The sequence below is a fragment of the Impatiens glandulifera genome, chromosome 1, assembly GCF_907164915.1.
Source record: "Impatiens glandulifera chromosome 1, dImpGla2.1, whole genome shotgun sequence".
NCBI lineage: Eukaryota > Viridiplantae > Streptophyta > Magnoliopsida > Ericales > Balsaminaceae > Impatiens > Impatiens glandulifera.
This window is the reverse complement of record NC_061862.1, coordinates 73,474,384-73,490,376: the sequence shown is the minus strand read 5'-3', so window position 1 is coordinate 73,490,376 and position 15,993 is coordinate 73,474,384. Positions and strand designations below refer to the sequence as shown.

At 27.9% G+C, this 15,993-nt stretch overlaps 1 protein-coding gene across 1 annotated transcript; it reads right to left on the bottom strand.

The window, feature by feature from the left end:
- Window positions 1-419: 419 nt before the first annotated feature.
- Window positions 420-1,261, bottom strand: LOC124921529 (N-terminal acetyltransferase A complex catalytic subunit NAA10-like). Its single transcript, XM_047462200.1, has one exon. It carries the CDS (start codon window positions 1,158-1,160, stop codon window positions 594-596), a length of 567 nt encoding a protein of 188 aa, XP_047318156.1. The 5' UTR covers window positions 1,161-1,261; the 3' UTR covers window positions 420-593.
- Window positions 1,262-15,993: the final 14,732 nt, after the last annotated feature.

Below are 15,993 nucleotides of genomic sequence, written 5' to 3'. Positions count from 1 at the left end.
ATTTTGGAGATAAAGTGAGAGTCCTTGAATAGACGTTTCTAACATATTTGAATGGCATGTCATATGATTGCAGACAGAAGATAACAACAGAATTAAATAATTACATCATTTCAAGTACCAAAATTCTCTAGATAACATGTAACATGAAGATTAAGGACTGTAACTGTATCAGACATTCAATAGGTTTTCAGGATTATGGGTTTACTGAATTTTGGGGGAAAAGTGAGAGTCTTTGAATAGAAGTTTCTAACATATTTGAATGACATGTATATGATTGCAGATAGAAGATAACAACAGAACTATGATGTAAGGAAGAAGACAAATCATAGGACTCAGAAAGGATCTAGCCATCCTAACATGTTTTGATTAGCTAGACAGTTAAAGAAACCTGCATAAGCTGTATATGCATATGCAATTCATAGTTCCAAAATCATCTCAGAAACTGGAAATTCCAAACTGTTCATCATCAGCACACAACTTCATAAGGAAGTTCTTAAACATGAAGAAATGCAACAAATTTCAAAACATTCATTCAAGTGTATCAGAATTCAAAATAATAATAATAAATTTTGCTTTACCCCCTTCAGTTAAGATCAATCCGCTGAAGTAGAAGCTTTCCTCTGCGGCTTAGTCTCACCAGAGCAGCACCCACCTCCATGGTGATGATGATGATGGCCGTGGCCATGTTGATGATGACTCTTTCCCTTCAATTCCTTTCTCATATCATAAGCATCTTCTCCATCAGCATAATACTTAGCTTCAATATCATTAATCTGATACCCTAAAGTCTCAGTATACAAATGAAAGGCCGCTCGATTGCTCTTCCTTACATGAAGGGAGACATATTCAGCTCCAAAGACCTGTTCCATGGCGTTTTGTGCAGCAGTCATGAGCTTAGTTGCAAGGCCGAGTTTCCTATGAGTGCGAAGGACGGCGAGGGATGTAATATGGCCATGACATTCAGTGGTTTCTTCTTCCATTTTGGCTAAGACATAGCCGACAATCTTGCCTCCGTAATCTTCGGCGACGTAGAGGAGATGTGGCCAGGAAAGGATGTGGTAGAGGTAATACTTCATCTGGTAGTTTTCAGGAAGACATAAGAGGTTACAAGCTTGCATCGCCAGGAGATCATCTAGCGTCGCCTTGCGTATACACACCATTGTTGCTTCTTCTTCTTCTTCTTCCTCTGACGGAGGCTCTCTCTAGGGTTTCGGAGGACAGCTATGCAGAAACTAAGAGCACGCCTCTTCAAACATTCACTTCCAATTTTATTTATCTCAAATTTTATTAATAATTTAAATTATGTGATTGTAGATATTAATAAAACAAAATATAAAAAATAATAAAACCCTTTATTTATTTATTTATATATATATATATATATTATACCAAATTATTTAAAAATATATAAACTTATGTTATGAAATATTTTATGTTATATTTTATATAAAAATATTATAATTTTATTTTATATTTTGAAACTCAATTATAAATTTTAATATATAAAAATTATTTATTTATATGTGACTAAATTTTATTACTATTATATTATATTTTGAAAATGGGTCAATTTAATTAATTATTTTGATTTTGAAGATATTATTTTATATATATATATATATATATATATATATATATATATATATATATATATATATATATATATATATATATATATATATATATATATATATATATATATATATATATATATATATAAACTTTTGGTTTGAAATAAATAAGAATTAACTTTTTATTAAAAAAATAAAATGATGATTTTTTAATTTCAAATGGTCTCTCGTTTCTTTCTTTTTGGACCACTAAAATTTGAATTAGTCTATTTGTTTGGTATAACTTTTATTTAGTCAAATTGAGTTGAGTGGGTTGTATGTAATTCAATTGATTGTTCTCTATTTCAATTGTGTTGATAACCATTTATTGAAGTTCTTTAGTCTTGAAATACTTATAAATATTAATTGTTCATATTTCAATTGTGTTAGTGATCATTTATCGAATTTGTCTTGTCTCGAATAATACTTGTAAATATTGATTGTTTTACTTTTAATTGTGTTGGTAATCATTTATCGAATTTGTCTTATCTCGTTCTTAATAGCAAAGAAGGTTCATGTAGTTAGAAAATAGAGTTACTTAAAATAAAATAAAATAAAATTTTCAAATTTTGTACATAAACTCTCTCCTAATTTGTAAAGATATCTCTTTATTTTGAACTAAGGGATTGTTTGATGTTTAGTTATTGGGGATAAAAACCTAATTTTTATTTCAAAACTCAAACATCTCATCAATTATCTATCATTAACTTTATTCATTTAAATATCAAAATTATCCTCTCTCTTTAAATTATTTTATCATTTTCTCTTTACTCCACAATTCTCTCACATTCACTCTATTCTCTCAACAAGACTAAATTAGTCCTCAAATTTTAAAAACCAATTTTTTTTATAATTTATCAAATAAAGGTTTTTAGAAAAAAAACTCCATTAAAACCCAAAAACTTACTTCCTCAAAGAAGCTTTAAATGATTACTTATCTTGTATTAGATAATTTTTACTTATACAAAAGTTTTTTAATACTGTAAAGTTGATTGGTGTTTTAGACTTAATATTTTTCTCACAACTATGAAGTTAAATAAGTTATTTAAATTCATCATTGAAATTACGGCTGCAAATGAGCCGAGCTCAAGTTTGCTGAAGTTTGAGTTCAACTCGATTAAGTATTTATTAGTTCAACTCGAACTCGAACTCGAACGAGCTTATAAATTTTAGCTCGAGTTCGACTCGACTATATTACCTATAAGCTCGGCTCGACTCGAAAGTTTGAACAAAAATTGAATTTTCAAACTCAAACTTGAGCTCGAACTCGAACCAAATTTATTTGTAAAATTAAAATATCAAACTTTCATACATATTAAACATTTAAAACATGATATTTCAAAATTAAAATATGAAACAATCGTAACTATTCAAAATTTTAAAACATGATAATCCAAAATATTAAATTACCATTACTAATCAAAATTCTAAAACATAAAATTCAAAAATCAAAGAACAAAACTATATAACTATATAAATTGTTTGAACATTCAATATATTAATCTTTTTTAACTCAGGTTCTTCAATCATAACACACGTACAATTACCTGCATTTAATAATATGAAATGTTTAATATTAAAAATAATTAATATAAAAAATAAATGTTAAAACAAATAACTAAAATTTAACTTACTTTAAGAGGTAGATATTGATAACAAAATTTTTTAGTATGTCTTCTCTTTCTAAAAAAATGAAAAATCAATTAAATAGATGATAAAATTCAATATGAAACATAAGAATTTAATAATGAAAATTTACTTTAGTCTTCTTTTTCATTCCATTTATATGTCGAAGTCAATCATCCCACAAAATAGAGTTTACACTGTGTTTGTGTTAGTAGATATAAGCTAATTAACAAATAATATTTTCTATTAATTATTATATATATTTAAATTATTTGGGTGCAAGTGTAACAAGATTCTAACATTATTATAAAACATTATTATAAAAAGAATCTAACTTAAAGCAAAAATTTATTAATTTTTTTTATATATTATAATACATATTATTAATCTTATAATTTTTTTTTTCTCAAAACATATTATATATAATATATATTTTTTTCTCTTCATATTATAAATAATAAATATATTAACTTTTTATTTCTCTTTATATATTATATATATTATACTTTTATTATATAAAATATATGAACATTTTTTTATCTTTCAATTTTATATATAATAAATTTTTAATATATTAACCATTTTTATTCGTAATATATAATATATAATATATAAATATTATATATTATAATATACTAATTATTATATCTATAATATTTATTTTTATTATTAATAATATATTAACCTTTTTTTTTATCTATTTCAATATTAAGTATAATATACTTTTATTATAAATAATATATTAATCATTTTTATTTCTTTTTATATTAAACTAATTATTATATCCTTAATATTACTTTTATTATATATAATATATTAATCATTTTTTTTTATCTCTTTCAATATTATATATAATACACTTTTATTATATATAATTTATTAAACTTGTCTTTTTCATCAATCGGTATTATTTATTCATCCAATCTATGTATAGAATAATCGAAACATAAGTTTCGTATATAAGCATAAATTTCTTTTAATACATGAAAAAAGGAATGAACTAGACTTACTTATCAATGAGTTAACCAATAGAATAGTTTTTTTCCTTTCTTTGTTGATGGATTTCTTTAAGGTAAAAAGAAATCAAAGTTAAATAAAAAGCAAAAATAATAGTTATTATAAAAGTGAAAATAATTTTTAATAACTGCAAGTCTCTTCTGAATGAGATTGATGTGAAGACGGAAAAAAAAATGAATAGATAAAGAGTGAAAAAAATTGGAAAGACTAAAGAAAAAGAGATCAAGAGCTAGAAATTGACTGATTCTAGCTCAATCCTAACATGCGAGCACGAATGGATGTCGCTCATAGTAAGAATAACAAATGAATTAGATTCCTTCTAGTCGATGGTATATTTAGAGAAAACTAGTGAGGTTTCCGTATATTTGTACGGCTAAAAACAAAATAACAATTTTATCCTCACTTACTTACCGGCTCATTTTCGTCAATCAAGCAACATATTCTCTCTTCTTTACCGAGCTTTTGGTCAACCAACAATCTTATTTTAATACCCCTACCAAGTCACTTTCGTTAGCAAACATATTATATATTACCCAACCAACAATCTTATTTTAATCCACTTATAAGTCACTTTCGTTAGCAAACATACCATCTCTTCTTTATCGAGCTTTATTATATAAAAAGAATATTTAACCATTACCACACTTAATCTTGTTGATTTTTTTTTATAAATATATATATATGAATATATAATTAATATGACTAACAGTTATATATAAAAAAATTATATAAAAAAAAAAATAATTTTAATTTAATTATTTGAAATGTTAAAGTTATATTATTAGAAATATTATATGTTCATCAATTTTAAAGTTATTTTAAAATATATATATATATATATATATATATATAAATTATACAATTGAATTAAATATTATTAGTTCGCACAGAAAAATTCCGTGCGATGCACACGATAAAAATAAAAACAAAATATATTTAAAAAAATTATAATAATATGTATTCAATATTTAAAATTCTTAATAAATTACGAATAATATATTAAAATAAAACATAGAACGCTCTCATTTCACATTTTATTCACTTTAGTAAAAAAACATATTTTCACACATATTTTTTTCCAAATGAACCTCTCATCTCGTAATATTACACTTTCACTTTGTCAATCAAATATTTGATTCATATTTTTTAATATTTAACATTGTGACCTCACACTTTGATCAATCAAATATTTGATTCATATTTGTTTAACCACTTTCAATTGATACCGACATATTATCCCTCGACAAACAACATCCTAATCACACTTGGTTAAAGAGTTGTATGTTTTGTTAGGTTGCAAGTTCGAAACATACATATAAAATTTTTTATTTTATTTTTAACCGTTTTAAGTTTATGGGCGGGTCAACCCACAATCCGACCCAAGTATCCATTTACTTTCACATATATATCCAAATTAACCACAACTCTCGACCCGACAATCCGAACACTTTAAAAATTAAGCATCAATATATATATGTAGATTAGTTAGTTAAAAAGTTGAACTTATATTGTTAAAATGTCCTGCGTTCATCAAATTTGGTGTTAAATTTAAAATATAAAATATTATTAGCTTAATTAGTTAAAGGATTGTACTTATTTTGTTAGGTTGCAAGTTTGAACCATACTTATAGTTTTTTAATTTTATTTTTAACCGTTTTAAGTTTATGGGTGGGTCAACCCACAATCCGACCCAAATATCCATTTACTCTCACATATATATCCAAATTAACCACAACTCTTGACTCGACAATTCAGACACTTTAAAAATTAAGCATCATTATATATATATATATATATATAGATTAGTTAGTTAAAAAGTTAAACTTATATTGCTAAAATGTCCCGCGTTCATCATTTGGTGTTGAATTTAACATATAAAGTGTTGTTAGCTTAGTTGGTTAAAAGGTTCTACTTGTTTTGTTATGTTGCAAGTTTCAAACATACATATATATCCAAATTAACCACAGATCTCGACTCGGCAATCCAGACATTTTAAAAATTAAGCATCATTATATATATATATATATTAGTTAGTTAGTTAAAAAATTGAACTTAAATTGTTAAAATATCTCGCGTTTATAAAATTTGGTGTTAAATTTAAAATATAAAGTATTGTTAGTCTAGTTAGTTAAAGGGTTGTACTTATTTTGTTAGGTTGCAAGTTAAAAACATACATATAGCATTTTTAATTTTATTTTTAACTATTTTAAGTTTATAGACGGGTCAACTCACAATCCAACAAGTATCAATTTACTCTCACATATATATATTCGGACACTTTAAAAATTAAATATCATTATATATATATATATATATATATAGATTAGTTAGTTAGTTAAAAAGTTGAACTTATATTGTTAAAATGCCTCGCATTCATCAAATTTGGTGTTTAATTTAAAATATAAAGTGTTGTTAGCCTAGTTGGTTAAAATGTTGTACTTGTTTTGTTAGATTACAAGTTCGAAATATACATATAACATTTTTAATTTTATTTTTAACGGTTTTAAGTTTATGAGCGGGTCAACCCACAATCCGACACAAGTATCCATTTACTCTCACATATATATCCAAATTAACCACATCTCTCGACCCGGCAATCCGGACACTTTAAAAATTAAGCATATATATATATATATATATATATATATATTAATTAGTTAAAAAGTTAAACTTAAATTGATAAAATGTTCCGCGTTCATAAAATTTTGTGTTGAATTTAAAATATAAAGTGTTGTTAGTCTAAATGGTTAATGAGTTGTACTTATTTTGTTATGTTGCAAGTTCGAAACATGCACATAACATTTTTAATTTTATTTTTAACCGTTTTTAGTTTATGAGAGGGTCAACCCATAATCCAACTCAAGTATCAATTTACTCTCATATATATTTAATTTTATTTTTAACCATTTTCAGTTTATGGATGAGTCAACCCACCATCCGACTTAAATATCAATTTACTTTCAAATATATATTCAAATTAACCATCAACTTTTTCGATATAGACACCAGAATATATATGTATACGTCGACACTAGTGATAGTTAGAGAATATAGAATTTTAATTGAGGAGTGAGAAGAGTAAGTATAACCATTTCCCTATATGCCCCTTTTCATTTACTTTTTTCAAATATACCCACTTTTCTATTATTTTTTCAAAATACACCCCTTCTCTCTAAACTCATAATTAACTCATTAATTAAACATTTTTTAATAATTAAAATTCTCGAATAAATATTAATATATTTTATCTGCATATTAAATTAAATAATTTAAATAAATATACACTACATTATAATAAAGTTATATAAATAAAATTAAACTACATAGGTAAAATATACATTTTATTTTAATATTTATCGAAAGTATTTTATTTTAGTTTATAATATTTATTTGAATTAATTAATTTAAATTACATTTATCATTCTTAATGACGAGTAGGAAGTTTTACCACTACAAATTTAATTTTAATTATATATTATATTTTTAAAATTAAATAAAATTAAATAAAATTAAATATTAATTATATAAATATTAAAATAAAATATAAAAAGATAAATAAGTTGTATAATAGAATTGAATTATTTTTTAACCAATTAAAAATTTTCATGTCAAATTCAAATATAATATATTTATAAAATTAAATAAAAATAAAAATGAATAATTCAAATAAATATGTAAGAATAAAATAATATGTATAAAGATAAATAAAGTTTTATTTTATTTATTTTATTTTATTTTTTATGTAATATATTTTATTTTAATTTATAATATTTATTTGAATTGTTTAATTTAATATGTTTAATTTTGATTATAAATATTATATTTATAAAATTAAATAAAGATAAAATATGTTAATATTTATTTAATATATTTTATTTTAATATTTATATAATGTATTTTATTTTAATATATAATATTTAAATTTTGTTTTAATAATTTAATAAAATATTATTAATTTTAATTATGTATATTATGTTTATAAAATTACTTAATTATTAAGTTTAGTGGGAGAAATATGTAATTAGTGGGTTAATTTATTAGTTTAATGAGAAAAGTGTGTATTTTGGAAAAATGAATGAAAAGGTGGGTATATTGTGAAAAAGTGAATGGAAGATGAGTAACCAGATAAATGGTTCGAGTAAGTGAGTGAATTAATGTTTTTAATTGTGTATATTAATTGTTTAATTGAGTGACAATATTTGTAATAAAGGGGAAAAATATGGATAGTTAGGTAGGGTATATGTACTAAATTAACTAATAAAATAAATATAAAGTTACGGGAAAAAAATGTAAAACTTATGAAGGGTTAAGAGTATAGTTTGATTTCTAGAAAGATTAAAATAATATTATTGATTAAATGAATAATCTTTATAATAGTTTATATAAATAGTAATAAAAAAAATAAAGAAATTTAAGAAATAATTAGTATATTTAGCCTAATTAATATAATTAATAGGAGATAAATAAATAATTTATTTTATTTATTTAATACTTTATCATCCCCTTCAAGCAAAAAAAAGTGGGGCACAAACAAATCGTGAGTTTGCTACGTAAAAGAGCAAATCGATGAGAAAAAAGATATTTTGTGAAGATATCAGCCACTTGATCTTCAGTAGGATTGTAATAGATGAGTAGTTATTTAGGGGCAACTTTTTTTCGAAGAAAGTGAAAATTGATTTCAATATGTTTTGTGCGAGCATGAAATATCGGGTTTGCTGATAAGAATGCGGCATAAATGCATGAGCCTGATAAAGTATTAAATAAATAAGAGAAATTATTTATTTATCTCCTATTAATTAGGCTAAATATAATAACCAAATCCTATATTTTATCTTCTATTAATTAGGCTAAATATAATAACCAAATCCTATATTTTCTCAATTTAGTTATTTCTCTATTACTATTATAAATAGATAAACTATTGTAAAGATTATTAATTCAATCAATAATATTATTTCAATCTTTCTTTTCAAGAACTCAATCAAATAGTTCTTGTTTATTTTATCAATTCAAGGAATTTAACTTGGTATCAGAGCGTATAAGGGAAAACTCCCGAAAACGATTTCAATGGAAGAACAATATCACTCCTCAGTTCTACCAATAATATCTGGAAGCGTAAAGCTTGATAAATATAATTATATCTATTGGAAATCACAAGTTACTCCAATCATGATAGGTTATGATTTTATGGATATAGTAGAAGGAAATCTTGAAACTCCTCCCAAATTTCTTCAAGAAACAGATGGTCAAAATAATGCAATTCAAATCAAGAATCCAAAGTTTAAACAATGGCGTATCCAAGATCAAAGGGTACTTGCATGGCTCTTTTCAACATTGACCGACGAGATTCGTCGACAAGTCTCAAAATCATCTTCGGCACAAGAACTTTGGAAAACCTTAGAGAAAATCTATGTTTCTCAATCAAAGAGCCGACTATTTGAGTTACGGAGTCAACTCCTAAACGCACACAAAGGTAGTGATTCTCTTCTTAACTTCATTCAACACATCAAAAACCTATCAGATGCACTTATTGCTGCCGGACAATATGTTTCTGATCAAGATCTGCAACTAACTCTACTCAACGGGCTTGGAGACGAGTTCGAGCCGATGATATGTGCTCTAACTTCCGGACAAGATCTATTGTTTAATGAGATGACAGACATACTTCTAAATTATGAACAACGACTCATATTCAAGAAAAGAAAATTCCATTATGAAAATATTTCGCGCTCAAACGTTTCGGCGAATGTTGCTTATATTTATAGGCATGGAGGCGGAAAGAACCAAAGACAGAACCGAGACAATAATCGTCCGCAATGTAATTTTTGTCATAAAATTGGTCATCGCTCCGAAAGTTGTTTTTATAATCCATCTTGTCAAATATGTAATGTACAAGGACATAGTGCTCTTGAGTGCCCTCGTTTTAATCCTTCTACAAATCCTACGACAATGTTAGTTACATCGTCTACTATTGTAGATCCCACTTGGTGTCCAGATTCAGGTGCTACCGACCATATTACTTCCGATCTTAATAATCTACATGTACATGCTCCTTATACAGGTACTCAAACTATCAAAGTCGGAAACGGTATGCCTCTGAATATTTATAATATTGGTACGACTAAAATTTTAAATCAACAAAAATCTCTCTACTTACGTAATATCTTACACGTTCCGAATATTACTAAAAATTTGATGAGTGTCGCGAGATTTTCATCAGATAATAACGTATTTTTTGAATTCCACCCAAATATTTGTCTTATTAAAGACCGAGATACGAAGATAGTGCTTCTTAAGGGATTACTCAAGGACGGACTTTATTGCGTTGAACCTACTGAAAGTTCGTTTTCAACATGTTCTAATAAACAAGCATTTATTGGTATTAGATCTCCGGCTCAAATTTGGCATTCACGACTTGGACATCCTTCTAGCGCTACTACATCTTTAGTTATATCACACTTTAAATTACCAGTTTCAGGTAGTAATACTATTTCTTTTTGTGGATCATGTCAATATGGGAAAGCACATAAACTACCTTTTTCAGCTTCAAAATCTACATCTATGGCTCCTTTAGACCTAATTCATTCAGATGTTTGGGGACCTGCTCCTGAATTTTCATCTAATGGTTGTCGTTATTTCGTACATTTTGTGGATGATTTTAGCAAATTCACGTGGATATATCCGCTAAAGAAAAAGTCGGATGTTTTGAATACGTTTATCAACTTTCTTCGACTTGTTGAAAATTTATTTAGTCGTAAAATAAAAATATTGCAAACTGATTGGGGAGGAGAATATAGAAATTTCAAATCATTAACAGATAATCATGGTATTTTACATCGTTTATCTTGCCCACATACTAGTGAGCAAAATGGCATTGCTGAACGAAAAATTCGTCATATTACGGAAACTGGTCTCACTTTATTGGCTCATGCATCTATGCCACTACATTATTGGAGTGAGGCTTTTGAAACAGCCACATATCTTATCAATCGTCTTCCTACTCCGACATTACATCAACGTTCACCATTCGAGACTATATTTCACTCTTCTCCTGATTATGGTTTTTTGAAGACATTTGGGTGTTCTTGTTATCCACTCACACGGCCGTACAATCAACACAAACTCGATTTTCATACTACTGAATGCAGTTTCCTTGGTTACAGCTCATCTCATAAAGGTTATAAGTGTCTTCACATTCCGTCTGGACGAATATTTATCTCTCGACATGTCACTTTTGACGAACTCACTTTTCCTTTCAAAAATAAGGACCTTGTGCGCTTGTCTAAACCACAAGAAGATAACGAGACATCTCTTCCAACAACTATACTTAATTTACCAATACCACCTCTATTATCTCATATCACTTCACCGTCTTCACCATCACCCTCTTCGACCTCAACAACATCACCAAACACTATAACATCTTCTTCTACTACTATTACTGTTCCTTCAACACAACCAGTTATCACAACAGTTAATGCACCTACATCTTCTACTCATCATATGATCACACGCAATAAAGCACGGTCTATGTCCTCATCAGCTCTCATTGCTACTTCTTCCGCTACTACACCTACATGTTTTACCAAAGCTAATAAGGATCCGCAATGGCGTCTTGCCATGACAAATGAATATAATGCTCTTATTCAGAATAAAACATGGTCTCTTATTCCTCGTACACAATCTCATAATATTGTTGGATGTAAATGGGTTTTCAAACTCAAGCATAAAGTTGACGGGTCTATTGATCGACATAAAGCACGTCTCGTGGCTAAAGGATTCCATCAACAACAAGGTATTGATTATGAAGAGACATTCAGTCCTGTGGCAAAACCCACTACTATTCGTGTTATTCTTTCTTTGGCAATATCTTATCAATGGTTCATTCATCAACTTGATATTAGCAATGCATTTCTTCATGGGTCTCTACAAGAAGAAGTTTACATGGCACAACCACCCGGTTTTGTCCATCCAGATTTTCCTAATCATATATGCAAACTTCATAAAGCAATATACGGTCTTAAACAGTCTCCTCGTGCCTGGTATGCTACTCTCCGGACTGCTCTACTATCTTTTGATTTCATAGAATCAAAATCTGACACGGCTCTCTTCACGTATCATGCACCTCAAATAACAGCATACTTTTTAGTATATGTGGACGATATTATTCTCACAGGCAACTCTAAATCGTTTCTAACAAAAATTATATTTCAATTAAATAAATTATTCCCTGTTAAAGATTTAGGTCAATTACATTACTTTCTTGGAATGGAAGCCACTCGTACCAAAGATGGCTTATTTCTTTCTCAATCCAAGTATATTGACGATATTCTCACTCGGGCTGATATGATTCAAGCAAAGCCATTACACACTCCCGTCTCTGCTGGCTCATCCCTTTCTAAACATGATGGTGATACTTTATCTGATCCGTTTCTCTATCGTAGTATAGTAGGGGCTCTACAATATCTTACACTAACTCGTCCTGAGTTAGCCTTTGCTGTCAATCGAGCTTGTCAATTCATGCAAACTCCCACATCTTCTCATTGGGGAGCGGTTAAACGTATTCTTCGATATCTTCGTCATACTCCTCGTCATGGGATCTTTCTTCGTCCAAATTCACAATTCACTCTTGCTGCCTACTCTGATGCTGACTGGGCAGGATGTCCCGATGATCGTCGTTCAACAACTGGATTTTGTATTTTTTTAGGTGACAACCTCGTTTCTTGGAATTCTAAGAAACAACAAGTAGTTGCTCGCTCTAGTACTGAATCTGAATACCGTGCTCTTGCATATACGACTGCTGATCTTTGTTGGATTCAATCTCTACTTAGTGAACTTCGAGTTTCACTTTCTTCTTCTCCGGTTCTATGGTGTGATAATATTGGTGCCGCATTCTTATCAGCAAACCCGGTATTTCATGCTCGCACAAAACATATTGAAATCGATTTTCACTTTGTTCGGGAAAAAGTTGCTCGTAAACAACTACTCATCCAATATATTCCTACTGAAGATCAAGTGGCTGATATCTTCACCAAAGGTCTTTCTTCTCATCGATTTGCTCTTTTACGTAGCAAGCTCACGGTTTGTGCCTCACCTTTTCGCTTGAAGGGGGATGATAAAGTATTAAATAAATAAGAGAAATTATTTATTTATCTCCTATTAATTAGGCTAAATATAATAACCAAATCCTATATTTTATCTTCTATTAATTAGGCTAAATATAATAACCAAATCCTATATTTTCTCAATTTAGTTATTTCTCTATTACTATTATAAATAGATAAACTATTGTAAAGATTATTAATTCAATCAATAATATTATTTCAATCTTTCTTTTCAAGAACTCAATCAAATAGTTCTTGTTTATTTTATCAATTCAAGGAATTTAACTGAGCCAATAAAGTGAGACTAGTTTCCGTAATATGACGATTTTTTCGTTCAGCAATATCGTTTTTCTCACTAGTATGTGAGCAAGATAAACGATGTAAAATATGCCGAAAGAAACAGTAGACGAAAATTTAGGAGCAGTTCCCCAAACATCCGAATAAATTAGGTCTAAAGGAGTCATAGATGTAGATTTTGAAGCCGAAAAAGGTAGTTTATGTGTTTTCTCATATTGACATGATCCACAAAAAGAAATAGTATTACTACCTAAAAATGGTAATTTAAAGTGTGATATAACTAAAGATGTAGTAACGCTAGAAGGATGTCCAAGTGGTGAATGCCAAATTTGAGCTGGAGATCGAATACCAATAAACACTTGTTTATTAGAACATGTTGAAAACGAACTTTCAGTAGGTTTAATGCAATAAAGTTCGTACTTGAATAATCCCTTAAGAAGCATTATCTTCGTATCTCGGTCTTTAATAAGAAAAACATTCGGGTGAAATTCAAAAAATACGTTATTATCTAATGAAAATCTCACGACACTCATCATATTTTAGTAATATCCGGAACGCATAAGATATTACGTAAGTAGAGAGATTTTTGTTGATTTAATATTTTAGTGGTACTAATATTATAAATATTTAGAGGCATACAATTTCTGACTTTAATAGTTTGAGTACCTGTATAAGGAGCATGTACGTGTAAATTATTAAGATCAAAAGTAATATGGTCGGTAGCACCTGAATCTGGACACCAAGTTTGATCTATAATAGTAGACGATGTAACTAACATTGTCATCAGATTTGTAGAATGATTAAAATGAGGGCACTCGAGAGCACTATGTCCTTGTACATTACATATTTGACAAGATGGATTATAAAAACAACTTTCGGAGCGATGACCAATTTTATGACAAAAATTATATTGCGGACGATTATTGTCTTGGTTCTGTCTTTGGTTCTTTTTGCCTCCATGCCCATAAATATAAGCAACATTAGCCAAAACGTTTGAGGGCGAAATGTTTTCATAATGAATTGTTTTTCTTGAATATGAGTCGTTGTTAATGATTTAGAAGGATGTTTGTCATCTCATTAAACGATAGATCTTGTCCGGAAGTTAGAGCACATATCATCGACTCGAACTCGTCTCCAAGACCGTTAAGTAGAGTTAGTTGCAGATCTTGATCAGAAACATATTGTCCGGTAACAATAAGTGCATCTGACAAGTTTTTGATATGTTGAATGAAGTTATGAAGAAAGTCACTACCTTTGTGTGCGTTTAGGAGTTGACTTTGTAACTGAAATAGTCGGCTCTTTGATTGAGAAACATAGATTTTCTCTAGGGTTTCCCAAAGTTCTTGTGCCGAAGATCATTTTGAGACTTGTTGACGAATCTCGTCGGTCAATGTTGAAAAGAGCCATGTAAGTACTCTTTGATCTTGGATACGCCATTTTTTAAATTTTGAATTCTTGATTTGAATTGTATTATTTTGATCATTTGTTTCTTGAAGAAATTTGGGAGAAGTTTCAAGATTCCCTTCAATTATATCCATAAAATCATAACCTATCATGATTGGAGTAACTTGTGATTTTCAATAAATATAGTTATTTTTATCAAACTTTAAGCTTTCAGGTATTATTGGTAGAACTGAGAAGTGATATTGTTCTTTCATTGAAATCATTTTCGGAATTGAATTTTAGAATTGATAAAATAAACAAGAATTGTTTGATTGAGTACTTGAAGAAATATTATTGATTGAATGAATAATTTTACACTAGTTTATCTAATTAATAGGAGATAAATAAATAATTTTTCTTTATTTTAATAATAATAATAATGTATATATGTTTAACTATCTTAATAGAAATAAAACACCTATAACAAATGAGAAACATGATAAAATAAAAAATAAAACAAATTGATGTGGTGAGACAAACATTGTTACATGCCTTTTATATAAAAATATTAGCTTTAAAGATATAAGGTATTACATCTTCAAAATTAAATTCTAAAGCTTAAAATTAACCTATGAGGATGAAAATAGAGGGTTAGATCGATTACAATTTTTTTGAAAAACAAAAAATTATAATCGGAAACTAATTGTGTATATAATATTTGACGTGATATTTTAAATAAATTTATTATATTGTGACAAATAGAGAGTTTAATTTAGGAGTACGTTACATCATTTCAATCTAAAAAGTAACAAGACCCTTAATCATATATATATATAGGGAAATTTGATGAAATGGCCCTCATAAGTGGCTTAATTCCAAAAAAGGCCCGCGTCTGCTAATGTTTACAAAATGGGCCTTTTTGCCCTGCGAAATGTCAATTTTACCCCTGTAATTGC